This window comes from Drosophila navojoa, chromosome 4, assembly GCF_054131105.1.
Source record: "Drosophila navojoa isolate 15081-1374.11 chromosome 4, UAZ_NAV_1.0, whole genome shotgun sequence".
NCBI classification, from domain to species: Eukaryota; Metazoa; Arthropoda; class Insecta; order Diptera; family Drosophilidae; genus Drosophila; species Drosophila navojoa.
This window is the reverse complement of record NC_142892.1, coordinates 23,915,707-23,929,485: the sequence shown is the minus strand read 5'-3', so window position 1 is coordinate 23,929,485 and position 13,779 is coordinate 23,915,707. Positions and strand designations below refer to the sequence as shown.

Below are 13,779 nucleotides of genomic sequence, written 5' to 3'. Positions count from 1 at the left end.
CTGTCCGTATGAACGCCGAGATCTCAGAAGATATAAGAGCTAGAGAGCTGAAATTTGTGTGCATACTCGTGTATACCATACGCAGTACGAGTTTGCTTTATTTTTTCTATAATTCATCCGATAACTTTTTTATCGAGAATAATCGAAAAATTGATTTTGTTTTTTGAACATTCATTGGAATACTATTAGACGTGGAGACTTTAGATTTACTGTGTATATACGTATGATGAATACAAACATTTTGTAATCAACAGATTTTGGATACCACGCCCCCTTTCCACCAATTTGTAAAAAATGTATTTCAAGTACTAGAGACTTGTGCTTTGGAATGTTTGACCATTTTGACCATATAATAACGCCCTCAAAATTTCATTAAGATCGTATGTTTACAAACGAAGTTATTCACCAGGTAATTTATCATACTATTGCCCACACTGCAGCGCAGCCCAAGCGCAGTCGCTGCTTACTGCGCAGTTAGCAGAGCGCGGGCGCGTGAGGGTGGATGCATATGTATGCATGTGTGCGTGCATAATAGAGGTGCAGAATGATAAGTATATCAGCTTGGAGGGTTCAGGGTATCTCCTAGTCGAGCAGTCTCGACTAGAGTCTTCTTACTTGTTTCTCATTTTACTATTTGTTGATTATTTATTATTTTTAATATATACGTACATATTTAGATAAATACACACATTGAAGTAATGCTAAATTTCGTGTTTTTTGTTTAAGTATAAAGTTTTGTGGTTATATTAAAAATTATACTTTGATATATACCTATGAAAATGTTATAAAATTTAACATTGACACTTTGTAAATTACAATTTTGTACATAATACAGTTAACTCTAATTAAAATTATAAGCTAACTTAATAACTAAAGCATGCTCATCATGTTTTACAATTTATATTTACATTTACATTTGTACAAACACTTTATATCTTTTTGTATATATCTATTATTTAAATGGGGGTATATATGTTGCCATATTTTAAAAACTTTATTATATATATATGTTATATATGTTTACGGGAATATTAATATTACTCACTGTATTTATATTATTTATTGCTTGATCGCTTTTGTACTTTTTTTTTTTTTTTTTTTTTTTTTTTTTTTTTTTTTTTTGGTAAAAATATGTATTATTTTATTTAAACAGGCTTTCTACTACCTAGTTGGCAGCTTAACGAGTTGGACATAAAGGTACGCTTATTTACAGTAGGACACTACAGAATTTACAATAACAATTAACATAAACATCAACAACAATAACAAGTTACATAAATATCAGTAACAAATAGTTAATTAAATCACATTCAATTTTTTATAAAACATTATTCTATAGGAACCTCGCAGGGAGGTCCTGTGGATGGCACTTCCTCAGTCTTCTTTTCCTGGCTTCTTTGTTGAGCCTTCTCGCCAAAGGGTTTGGGTGGCCTTCAAGTCTTGCAAGGTAGCTAGCAGCTACCTTTTGCAATACGTCTCCAACTTTGGGGATCTTGAGATCTTTTTCAATGTCTCTGGTGCGCATGTACCAGGGAGCATTGCAAATTTGCCGGAGGATTTTCGCTTGCACAACTCTTATTTTGTTTAAGTTTGCTTTTGCCGCAATTCCATAAACTTGAAGCGCATATTTCCATATGGGACTGAGAATTGCTTTATAAATTGTCACTTTACTGTAAAGTGACAATTTATTGGACGGCTTTAGTAGCCATGCCATCTTAGCGCTTTTGGTCATTACAGACTTTTTAACCATCGTGGTGTGCATATTAAACGTAAGCCTTCTGTCTAACATTACGCCCAGATATTTGTGGCATCTTTTGTGCGGTAGTGTTGAACCCAGCATTCTAATGGGACCACAGTTTTCACGCCTTATTGCAAACGTAACATTTACGCATTTGCTCCCGTTAATCCCAATGTTCCATCTGCGGGCCCAGGCTTCAAAACTGCTCACATATTGCTGCAATGAGTCTGTAGCCTTGTTAATGCAGCTACTACTTAATAGTATGGCTGTATCATCAGCATACGTGGCTACCAGTCCATTTTTCCGGTTCACACCTGTGATGTCGCTATGTGAGGGCATATCGGCTGTGAACAGAGTGTACAAGGTAGGGCCGAGAACGCTACCTTGAGGCACGCCTGCACATATTGGCCTTTTTGACGATTGTACACCATCAACGTCAACCCTAAAGCTTCTATCTATCAGAAAGCTGTTGACCATCTGGTGCAGTTGTGGAGGGAGAACACTTCTAAGTTTGAAAAGCAATCCGTCATGCCAGACTCGGTCGAACGCTTGCTTTATGTCCATAAAGACAGCAACGGCATACTTCTTGCGCTCAAAAGCATCCAGAATAAAATTTACAACGCGGTGAAGCTGCTCCGGAGTACCATGACCTCTCCTGAATCCAAATTGCCAGTTTGGGATTTTTTGCTTGACAGCTTCAAGTTGCAGGATCCGGTCGAGGATTACTCTTTCGGCCATCTTTCCTAAGGCAGGAAGAAGACTTATTGGCCTATACCCATCAACTTCACTAAGACTCTTTCCAGGCTTTGGGATCATTTTTATCAGCGCTGTCTTCCAGATATTTGGGAAGTGTCCCAGCCTGAGCATACTGTTTAGAATCAGCACTATAAACAGGAGAGCTTTTTTGGGTAAGAGCTTAAGTGTTCTGTTATCCAGCCTATCCTCTCCAGGAGATTTTTTAACTCTCAGATTTTTAATAATAATCGTTACCTCTTCCAGTGTGACAGGCCGAACAGGCAGCGTCATCTGGAACGGCATATCCAGCTGCAGTTCAACAGTTCTCAGCGTAGCATTGTCTGTGTAGTTGAACGGCATGAATCGCTGTTGTAGGCTGTCTGCGAATGTATCAGCTTTTTGCTGGCTGGAATAGCACCATCTACCAGTCATATCCTTAATCGGTACTTTTGGAGCTGCAATCTTTTTAAAACGGCTTGTAAGCTTCCAAAGGGAGTAGTTAGAAGATGCATCCGGGCCAGCATTTTCCAGCATTTGATCAATATTGCGTTGCTTAATTTTAGCGAGGACTTTTTGTACGCGATTGGAGATTCTTTTATAAATTTGGTGGACGCGTATATCTCCCGTTCTCACATACTCTTTTCTCAACCTTCTCTTCATTCGCAGTAATGCGGTAGCGTTTGGGGGCAGCAAATTCTGGGGGTGCTGTCGTGCATGACGTACATATTCTGGTGTCGCGTGTGATGCAGCCTCAGATATGTTTCGCATAAACAATGCAATAGCATCTTCTACGTCAGCCGCGCTATCTATTTGAGTGTTTAGATGAATTCTGCTCTCTAGGTTTGTCCTAAATTCATTGATGCGAGTTCCAGGTGTAAGGATGTATTGCCTCGTAGGTCTAAGCTGAGGTGATTGGTGCAAAGTCGCTACGACCGGCAAATGATCCGACGAAAGCTCGTGATGCAGCTGGACAGATAGCTTGTTAGCAGCGAACCCATTAAATATGAAAAAGTCGAGTGCAGAGGGAGTAAGCAGGGTGTTGAATGAATAAAAAGTTGGTTTTCCCGTTGCTAGGATTTGCCACGTACCACTTGCAATGGCCTCTTGCAGCCGCTTTCCACGACAACAACTCCGCAAATTACCCCACCATTGGTGTTTTGCATTAAAGTCTCCTCCTGCAATGAACCGGTTTCCCAGGGAAGGAATAGTACCTTAAAGTCATTTTCACTCCAGGGCTCGTTAGGAGGAAGATAGATTGATGCTATTTTGACGCTTCCGATGTTTGTCATCAAACTCAAATTAGCCGATTGAATATTGTTATTTGAAATGGGTTCATTGGCGTCATGAACAATGTTAGATTTAATCAGGATAGCAGATCCGCCTTTCGCGGTACCACTGGGGTGATTAGCGTAGTATTGGTCGTAGCCAGGTGTAAAAATTTTAAGGCCTGAGCGCATGTGTGTCTCTGTGATCAACATCACATCAATTGATTTAGCATCAAGGAAAAGTCTCAGCTCGTTATTGCTTTTAACCAATCCTCTTGCGTTCCACAATCCGATTTTTAAAATCGAATTGTTCATTTTGAAATGAGCTTCTGAACCAGGTCACGAAAGGCTTTGTTTGCTTCCATTGTTTCCTGGATAAGTTTGAACATTTGATCCATTCTTGCATTTAGATCAGATATTGCCTTTTCCAAAAGATTAAATTTGCTTCTGAATTCTCGGTCATCGGCATTGTCGTTCGACCTGGACACTTGTGAACTGGGATTATTTGACTGGTTTACTTTGGGCCTAAAATTATCCGCATAAGAGAAGCCTCTCTGAACAGTGGCGTTTGAAATAAACTGAGCTCTAGAACCCTGAATGTCTGCATGGCTGTTATTGTTTGTCAGACCGTCCTTGGGCAATCTTGCCTCAGGCTTTAGCTTTCTGTTTAGCTTCACTCTGACTGTGCAGCCTTTAAAGCTGGAACTGTGGTTGTCTCCACAATTGGCACATATGGATGTCTCACTAGACTTAAGATGGCAAATCTCGGCGCCAGTAAAATGTTCACCTGAGCACTTACCACATACTGGGCTTTTAAGGCAATAATTTTTCGTGTGTCCGAAGTCTTGACATCTGTAGCACTGTACTATTTCTCTGTTGGGTTTTGCCTTTAATACTGTAACTCTGTGCGTTCCGATATGAGTTATTTTTAAGGCCTCTGCAACGTTTGGCGTCTTTTGTAAATTAACAAAGAACATGCTTTGTCTTGTTTTAGCATCTATCAATTGATCATCATCATCTTTATTGATCTCAATATTGCGCCAGTCTCGTTTCCTGGGACAGTAGATGTTCAGTACTGTGAGGTTCAGATCAGTAAAAGTACGTTCAATTCGCTGTTTTGAGACGTTGGGGTGTAAGTCTTTAATGTCCACTCTATATGGTGCATTTTCTCTCAGTTGGTGATGCCAAAATTGACAATTTTGCTTGGATAATATGTCAACGACAGATCTAAATGCGTTTGAATTCTTTGTATAAATACGCGATATTCCAGTTCTAGATGTGCGTATATCATAGTCGGTGTCCGCGATTACAGAGTTTAATGCTGCCTCAAATTTGATCATATTATTAACCTGCGGCACGCAAATGGCTGGAGGCTTAGGTATTTTGTTTTCCTGTTCCTCTCTATCAGGTTGACGGTTGTTTTCATTTTCCCTATCTTGAACTTCTTCATCCATATCCATTAGTGATTCAGCTTCTTCAGCCAGAGCTGCAAAGCGATTGCTATAATTAGCTGCCGAGGAGGATGAAACAGGGCTTTTGGTTAGACTCCCAAGATTTGAGCTAAGTTGGGCTGGCTTCATTTTGAGGATTGTTTTTGACAGTTTGTGTGCTTTTTTTTGCTTTTTCCAGATACCTAGCTTAGAAGATTGGAAAGTACAGTCCTTTTTTTGTGAAGGGCTAGCAGCCACATTTGCGCAATAAGATGCAGCGCTGGAAACAAGGGTAGTAGAGCATATGCTCCCAGTAGAATAGCTAGCAGTGCAGCTAACATTAGAAAAAGTTAGGGTGCTCGTCGTAATGGTGCTTGTGCTTGTAGCGACCAAACCCACTACATTTTTTGCCGCAAGAGTTTTATTCAATTGTTGTTCGGTCAGTAGGATGCGCAGCTCTGCAGGCGACGCACCAGCTAATTTCTTCATCATCTCAAACTTGTCCTGCTTGATATTAAGTTGTGGTTGATTCGATGAGTCTCCATCCATTATGGGCGACTGCCCAAGAGTATGCATCACTGATTGTTACCCTTCCTAGGACAACAACCAGCCGGCTCCACTTCCGTGGACACCAACCAGCGGTCAGCTGTTTTGACACGTGGACGCTGGCAGGCGGCCAGAGCCGAAATTACGAGTTTCACTTTAACAATTAATTTGCGAAGTGCTTTGTATTATTGTGTTCACCGTGTCTTTAAAAAGACACTGCAATAGTTATTTGCCACAAACGTGGCCTTGGTTCAGTTTTTATTTGACGATTTAACAAAAATCACAAGACGCTCTTTGGATTAGCTGTACGCTTGTCTGCAGTCGCGACGAGACTGTGATTTGTACTTTAAAGTTATATTTTTATTCTTTCTAATTTTCTCTCTTCATATTGACGTAGAGTCTCTTTCGTATTCGCATTTATTGGCATTCCACAGACCTTTGAATAAATATTTGTGAATCGTTGAAAGGGTATTTTATTAAATATAACTAGCTACACATGTGGTGTATCCTTTTTTGGTACACATTACCTAACTTTATATCTATTTCGCACTCTCTTTCTGATTTTATTTGGCGTTTGCGTGCTTAAGGTTCAGGTTCAGCTTTCAGTTTCTGTTTCAAGGTCATCGCCTTGACAACGTTTTGGGATATTTATGTGACTTTTTATATAGTGGACAGCGCCCGCGCACATTGGAAAAACAACATCAGGAGCAGCAGCAGGAGCAGCATAAGCATTAGCGTCAACCAAATGGAGCTGAACAAATTCATCTGGCATCTGTTAGGAATCAAACATTAAACGTCGGATCATTGTTGGCCAGGGAAGGCAAGGGAACGTGCAAAATTTGAAATACTTTCATTTGTCAAACTTCGACTTGGGCAGAAAAAAGTATGCAAATAAATCAGCTGTCGGTTGCCAGGATTATTAATGGTATATAGCAGAGAGCTTTTAGCCGATTTAGTCTGGCTGTAAAAGTCAATTCTTTTGTGCAAACAGGTGTTGGCCGTACAAGATTCGTCCATAATGCAAAGATGGAGCTCTGCTGTGCAAATTAAGCAGCCATTACAAAATCCAATATCTAATATTCCACGCATACTATCTAGAATTCACACAAATTTATTGACGGACGTGCCTCGATTGCCAAGCACACATAAAAATCAGTCGAGCGCGACACCACTGAGCACCACTCCCCTCACCACAGTTGACCTCCTACCAAGCATATGAAGTGTCAAAAGTTGTTCTTTGCCAAATTGAATTATACAGTGATGCTTTTTTAAAGACACATGATACAAATTTAAGCTGAAACGTGCAGCTGCGTCCACAGGGACACAGATTTGTTCAAGAACTCTTGCATCTTTGGCATTTACCCAGCACTCTCTGCTGCTCGTTCGGCCACTCTTGAGCCCAGCGGAAACCAGAAGTTGTAACTAAATCCTGTTGCAATCACAAGCAAACAACAGACATACTTGACAAGTGGGCTTAAATGCAGGCTGTCAGCCAGCTTGCAGCATCTGTTACATGAACCAGAGACTTTCGTAAGCAGAGACTTTGCTTCAATTTAGTAGAGAAGAATAAGCTGACTGGATGCCTGGCATATTGCAGATCGAATCACAGCCGAAACTCTGCTAAGTGCAATTCCAGCATTTAATTAATATAAACTTGAGCTAATTAGTATGAACTTTTATGTAAGCTTAAGTGACAATTTTTAAGACTTATGCCAAATACCCAGATAAACGCCGAAATAAGCTCTCCTCTCTATAGCGCCTCTCCTATAGAACATCAAAGGCAGCTGTGAATGCCTTGAAGTATCGAATCATTTACCATAAATAAGTAAAAGCTAATGCTGGGTGCCCAGCTTTAATCACCCCAAGTGCTGGAAATCAAATACAGACAATCCCCATCCTAAGCCCTGCAGATACAAATGCCAGACACCAGCTTTAATTGCGCATTAATGTTTATTGCGGAGCGGAAGTGGCGCCGTTCTCCCGCTCCCCGATTTCCCCAACATTTGCTTAGCTATGCCAACAAATCCGCTCGCTGTCTGTCCGAGTCGACCAGCGCTGGAAATACTCTTTGCCGGGGGAATGGTAAATATGTCACATTCTTAAGCTTCACAATAAACAATGGACACGTTCCTAGTATGGACACCCCTCTTATAGCTGCGTATTTGACTTGATTTTCCAGAGTAAACAAGACTTAAAGACAAAATGGATATTGTAGCAAGTGAACACGGACTGATAAATTTTAAACCTGAAATAAATAAAATTTTAATTATCTACTAAGAATATTATATTAAAGGCAACTGGAAAAAAATGCTGCACACCTGATATGCTTCACTTTTTATACCCTGCGCAGCCCAAGCGCAGTCGCTGCTTACTGTGCAGTTAGCAGAGCGCGTTCTAATACGTGCGTGTGTATGTATGTGCCTAAACGAAGTGTAGAGTGAGTAGAATATCAGATTGGACGGTTCAGGGTATCACCTAGTCGAGCAGTCTCGACTAGAGTTTTCTAACTTGTTTTTGTATAAATTCATTTTCAGGGATTCATTACCACATTTTCCCCTGAACGAATTTTTATTTAATTTGTCCATAAAACATTTCCGCTTTATTTAGTATTTAATGTGTATAATGTTTTAATTTATTTTGAATTCGATATAAATTGAAATATAATTGTGATTTAATTTACAAATTTTTGTCTATGCATAATTTTTGGTAATGTTTTGATGTTCATCTTATACAAATGAAAGGCTTTCCTCGTCGGCTACAAATACTACACCCTTTGAATTTGCCCTTCAGTCCTGATCCTAACTGGTAAGTTTGGAGTGATCATTGTCCAAATGGACAGATTTTAAATACACTTACACACTAAAAAAATCTCTGTTAGAGTATTAAAGAAACGATAAAAACCTAAGACATTGTTGGCGGACTGTTGTCCATTTGGTTTCATTAATTTTGTTGGTTCGTGCATTCGGTCCTCCAAATTTGTTTTGTATTTCTTGGTCTACTAAGCTCAAATACTTCCGCCTGCTTGCGCGCCATTGTGGCACAGAATTTATGGTGTAGTTGCCTGGCTGTTTCCGCCGCATTTTCCACATGCTTGCCGCAGGATAGAAGACAAGACAGTGCTTTAAGCCCAACGCCATTTTGCTGGATAGATTAATTGGGTTATGCTGCGACAACCTTTTGACCTTACGCTTTCCGCCCTCAGCAGCAGCAGCAAAGCGTGCCATCGGCTCAGCCCATGGGCTATTGATGAGGATTAGCGCTCATCAGCCCAGTCGAGTCTGTTGCCCATTGATAGGGTGTTGATGTGTTTAGACAGCGGATGGGCAAACTGTCCGCCACATTTGCCCGAGATAGCAGGCGCTCTGTTTTTCAGCCTGTCGGCCGACAGAGAGGCAACAAATATTGACGTTCAGTCAGTTTTTGTTTTGAAAATCAAAAAAAAAAAAAAAATTGTAAGTGGACTTTTTAAAAGCATATAATGGAGGCTAAAGGAAACACCGTGGTAGGTACAGGCATCAAACACTTAACTCGGGCTTACCCTAACCTTTGATTCAAGGAGAGAAGTGTCCTGTCGCGTATCAACATGTTTAACCAGCACGTGGAGGAGCACAAAAACTGGCAGCGCGTCAATCCCTTCTCACACTACAACGTGCGAGATGTACCCAAGCGCAGCATTCAAAAGGACCTGTACGGCACCCCACCCGCCGGCAGCCTCTCTGAGCGGCGAGCGGTGCAGGCACAGATCCTATCTCTCCAAGAGATCCTCCAGCTATGCGAGCTGATCAACGAAAACGGCGAGCGGCAGTCGGCGGACGAGGCCGCAGAGGTTAGCATAATGTTTGGCGTGCTCTTTGAGGTGGGTAGCTGTGGTAAAGGTTCCTCCATCAGTTCACCCGTCTGCTTTACAGATGTACGACCACATCTCTGACAAACTACTCGGTACGCTGCTGTGCGCGCGCAAGCACAAATACATTGACTTCGAGGGTGAGACACTATTTCAGGGTCGCGACGATAAGAAAGGCGTGCGTCTTTTGCGGCCTTTCGAGGAGCTCAGGGATGGCATTTTGAACAAAATCAAGAGTCTACGTTGCATTCTAGCTGAGCAGCCCGTGGAGCCTGTGGAGCCTGTGAAGCCTGTTGAGTCTGTTGAGCCTGTGGAGCAACCGTAGCTATGTAACAGGATGCCTTGTTCTTATATGTGGCACGTGGCACGAGGCACTTGGCTGTCATACAATCGCTGACCCGTGTCATTCGTGGGGCACATCGCACCACATCCCACACTTCGGGGCACGTGCGCCACTCTGCAAGCCTTTAAAAGTTAATTAAATTAAGATTTCGGCTGCCTGAAGCCCATTCAGTCCCAACCCTCCCAAGGCAATACCCGGCCTGATTGTCCGCCCGTACCAAATGGAGCCCTGCTGTGATCTGCGAAATACACCTGCCTCTCAAATTGTCACCTCGGATACACAGCTAATGTATCGAGAGCACACATTTTAGCCAACATTTATATGCAAATAAATATCTTTGAAAAGCCCTCGACGATTGTGACTCCGGCTGGAAATGAGTTCAAAGCAACGCCATGTGGCATGTGGCTAGGTTGTCAAAATATTGATATATGTACTGTGCGTACAACAATACATATAAATATCTATAGTATTTTAACCTAAATCATTTCGTTTGCTTTCGGTTATGATCCCGCGAGGCACAGTGGGCAATGTTTTCGGAACTCATTGGCTTTCAATTACAGCTTCATTAGCTCCCTATCAAAGTAAGCATGTTGAATCAATACATATTAATGGTTGATAGACAAGCTTTAAGTTCGTAGTCAATAAATGTTAGTAATAAATGTTTTGAAAAACAGTCAAGTGGTACATACATATATGTATATATTAATTGCTCATATCTACATTATTATTTGTTTATAGCATTGAAACAATAAAATTACAGGTGCCAGATCGCATATCATCGAATTTATAATGTGAAATTACAATGGTCACCCTAATGCACTATATACAGTGTGCCACTAAAGTCACCGTACTCTTGTTGTATTTGGGCGAATGACCCTGAAACTTGGCCAAATTTTTGTTAAATTAAAAAATGTTAATGCAGGATTATAAACTAATATATTTTCTTCTAAACTAAAAAAGAAAAACAGTGAAATTTCAAACTTAACATAATAATATTAATTTAAAACAAGTAAGAAAGCTCTAGTCGAGACTGCTCGACTACGAGATCCCCTGAACCCTACAAGCAACTGATATTTCAAAAATAATTAGCAAACACACACGCACACACACACACACACACGCATACATACAAATACACGCACACACACACGCATACAAACAAACACACGCATACACACACACACTCTCATATACAGGCGATTGCGCTTGGGTTGCGCTGGAGTGTTGGCAATATAATGAAAACTTATTTAATAATTTAATTTCTAGACGTACGATCGTAATGAAACTTTCAGAACGTAATCATAATGTTAAAATGTATGTGTATACCGAAGCTCAAGTCTCTAGTATTTGATATACGACTTTTACAAAGATGAGGGTGAGGGGGTGGATTTAGGTGTGGGGGGTAAATTTTAACAAAAACCGAAATTGTATAAAATTCATCTTAATATACATTTTAAATTTGGAGACTCTAGCTTGAAAGATGTAGGAGATATAATTATTTAAGTGATCTTCGATAAGGTTTTTTATCGATAAAAAAATATCGGAATGAGTTATCGTTTTTTAGTGATAAACTCGATCTGCGCGTGATATATACGGACATTTTAAAAAAAAGTTGAAGTCTCTAGCTCTTATATCTTCTGAAATCGACGCGTTCATACATACGGACGGACGGACGGACGGACAGACAGACGGACAGGGCCAAATCGATTCAGCTTGTCGTCCTGATCAAGAATATATATACTTTGTGGGGTCTGCCACGCCTCCTTCTGCCTGTTACATACTTTTAACAAAACCATTATACCCTGATTTCCCATTTTAAATGGGTTCAGGGTATAAAAAGTAAGAAGACTCTAGTCGAGACTGCTCGACTAGGAGATACCCTGAACCCTCCAAGCTGATATACTTATCATTCTGCACCTCTATTATGCACGCACACATGCATACATATGCATCCACCCTCACGCGCCCGCGCTCTGCTAACTGCGCAGTAAACAGCGACTGCGCTTGGGCTGCGCTGCAGTGTGGGAGATAGTATGAGAATTTACTTTGTGAATAACTTCTCTTGTAAACATACGATCTTAATGAAATTTTCAGGGCGTAGTTATATGGTCAAAATGTGTGTGCATTCCAAAGCACAAGTCTCTAGTACTTGAAATACGTATTTTGCGAATTGGGGGCGAAGGGGGCGTGGTATCCAAAATCTGTTGATTACAAAATGTTTGTATTCATCCTATATATATACACAGTAAATCTGAAGTCTCCACGTCTAATAGTACTCCGATGAGGCTCAAAAAACAAAATCAATTTGTCGATTATTCTCGATAAAAAAGTTATCGGATGAGTTATCGAAAAAATAAAGCAAACTCGTACTGCGTATGGTATACACGAGTATGCACAAAAAATTTCAGCTCTCTAGCTCTTATAACTTCTGAGATCTCGGCGTTCATACGGACAGACGGACGGACGGACGGACAGACGGACAGGGCTATATCGACTCAGCTCGTCGTGCTGATCAAGAATATATATACTTTATGAGGTCTGCGATGATTCCTTCTGCCTGTTACATACTTTTACACAAAAACATTATACCCTGATTTCCCATTTTCAATGGGTTCAGGGTATAACAATAGGAACTCCAATGTCTGCGTCAACAAAAGTCTACGTACTCTTACAAACTAATAGAAATTACTAACTATAAGGAACAATCTTTTCAATTAAACTTCAAATTTAGTATCTAGTGGGATAACCCTTCATCTTAATCACTTCTCTAAGGCGATTTGGCATTGAAAGCACCAATTTTTCGATATATTTGGGATCTAACGCGCACCACTCCTGGTGTAATGCCTCTCGCAGGCGGTTTTTGTTGCTTATTTGGTGCTTCCTTATTATACCCTGAACCCATTGAAAATGGGAAATCAGGGTATAATGGTTTTGTTAAAAGTATGTAACAGGCAGAAGGAGGCGTGGCAGACCCCACAAAGTATATATATTCTTGATCAGGGCGACAAGCTGAGTCGATTTAGCCCTGTCCGTCTGTCTGTCCGTCCGTCCGTCCGTCCGTCCGTCCGTCCGTCCGTATGTATGAACGCGTCGATTTCAGAAGATATAAGAGCTAGAGACTTCAACTTTTTTTTTAAAATGTCCGTATATATCACGCGCATATCGAGTTTATCACTAAAAAACGATAGCTCATTCCGATACTTTTTTATCGATAAAAAACCTTATCGAAGATCACTTAAAAAATTATATCTCCTACATCTTTCAAGCTAGGGTCTCCAAATTTAAAATGTATATTAAAACGCATGTCATACAATTTCGGTTTTTGTTAAAATTTACCCCCCACCCCTAAATCCACCCCCTCACCATCATCTTTGTAAAAGTCGTATATCAAATACTAGAGACTTGTGCTTCGGTATACACATACATTTTAACATTATGATTACGTTCTGAAAGTTTCATTACGATCGTACGTCTAGAAATTAAATTATTCAACAAAAAAGTTCTCCCAATATTGCCAACACTGCAGCGTAACCCAAGCGCAATCGCCTGTATATGTGCGTGTGTGTGTGTGTGCGTGTGTTTGTTTGTATGCGTGAGTGTGTGCGTGTGTTTGTTTGTATGCGTGTGTGTTTGCTAATTATTATTGAAATATCAGTTGCTTGTAGGGTTCAGGGGATCTCGTAGTCGAGCAGTCTCGACTAGAGCTTTCTTTCTTGTTTTTTTTTTCGAGCATATTCCAAACATGCTTGATTGGATTGATATCCGGGCTCTGTGGCGGCGTCTCTAAAAGATGTGGAGTGTTGTACGCGAGATACAACCTAGTATTAATTGCTTTATGTTTAGGGTCATTGTCCTGTTGAAACCAGAAATCAGACCCA

The 13,779-nt window shown here is 40.6% G+C and overlaps 1 protein-coding gene and 1 long non-coding RNA gene across 4 annotated transcripts; one reads left to right on the top strand and one right to left on the bottom strand.

Annotated features, from left to right (window-relative positions):
* Window positions 1–2,507: 2,507 nt before the first annotated feature.
* LOC149091528 (uncharacterized) lies at window positions 2,508–2,893 on the bottom strand. Of its 2 annotated transcripts, none has more exons than XR_016196733.1 (2): window positions 2,729–2,833; window positions 2,508–2,597 (listed from the first exon to the last, which is right to left on the bottom strand). It is a non-coding gene; the product is annotated as an uncharacterized LOC149091528 (long non-coding RNA). The 2 variants fall into 2 exon arrangements; XR_016196734.1 differs by having other exon boundaries at window positions 2,538–2,622; window positions 2,729–2,893.
* A 6,128-nt stretch (window positions 2,894–9,021) lies between these two features.
* LOC108650533 (actin-binding Rho-activating protein) lies at window positions 9,022–10,248 on the top strand. Of its 2 annotated transcripts, none has more exons than XM_018099709.3 (3): window positions 9,022–9,216; window positions 9,271–9,570; window positions 9,623–10,248. In XM_018099709.3, exons 1-3 carry the CDS (start codon window positions 9,193–9,195, stop codon window positions 9,881–9,883), a joined length of 585 nt encoding a protein of 194 aa, XP_017955198.1. In that variant the 5' UTR covers window positions 9,022–9,192; the 3' UTR covers window positions 9,884–10,248. The 2 variants fall into 2 exon arrangements, with proteins under 2 accessions (XP_017955198.1, XP_017955199.1); XM_018099710.3 differs by having other exon boundaries at window positions 9,073–9,213.
* Window positions 10,249–13,779: the final 3,531 nt, after the last annotated feature.

Bases quoted from the DNA above. Each gene is read 5' to 3' on its own strand.
- LOC108650533 (XM_018099709.3), top strand. From the start codon at position 9,193: ATGGAGGCTAAAGGAAACACCGTG. The intron at 9,217-9,270 runs GTAGGTACAGGC...CTTTGATTCAAG, and splicing joins AGGCTAAAGGAAACACCGTG to GAGAGAAGTGTCCTGTCGCG. The intron at 9,571-9,622 runs GTGGGTAGCTGT...TCTGCTTTACAG, and splicing joins TGTTTGGCGTGCTCTTTGAG to ATGTACGACCACATCTCTGA.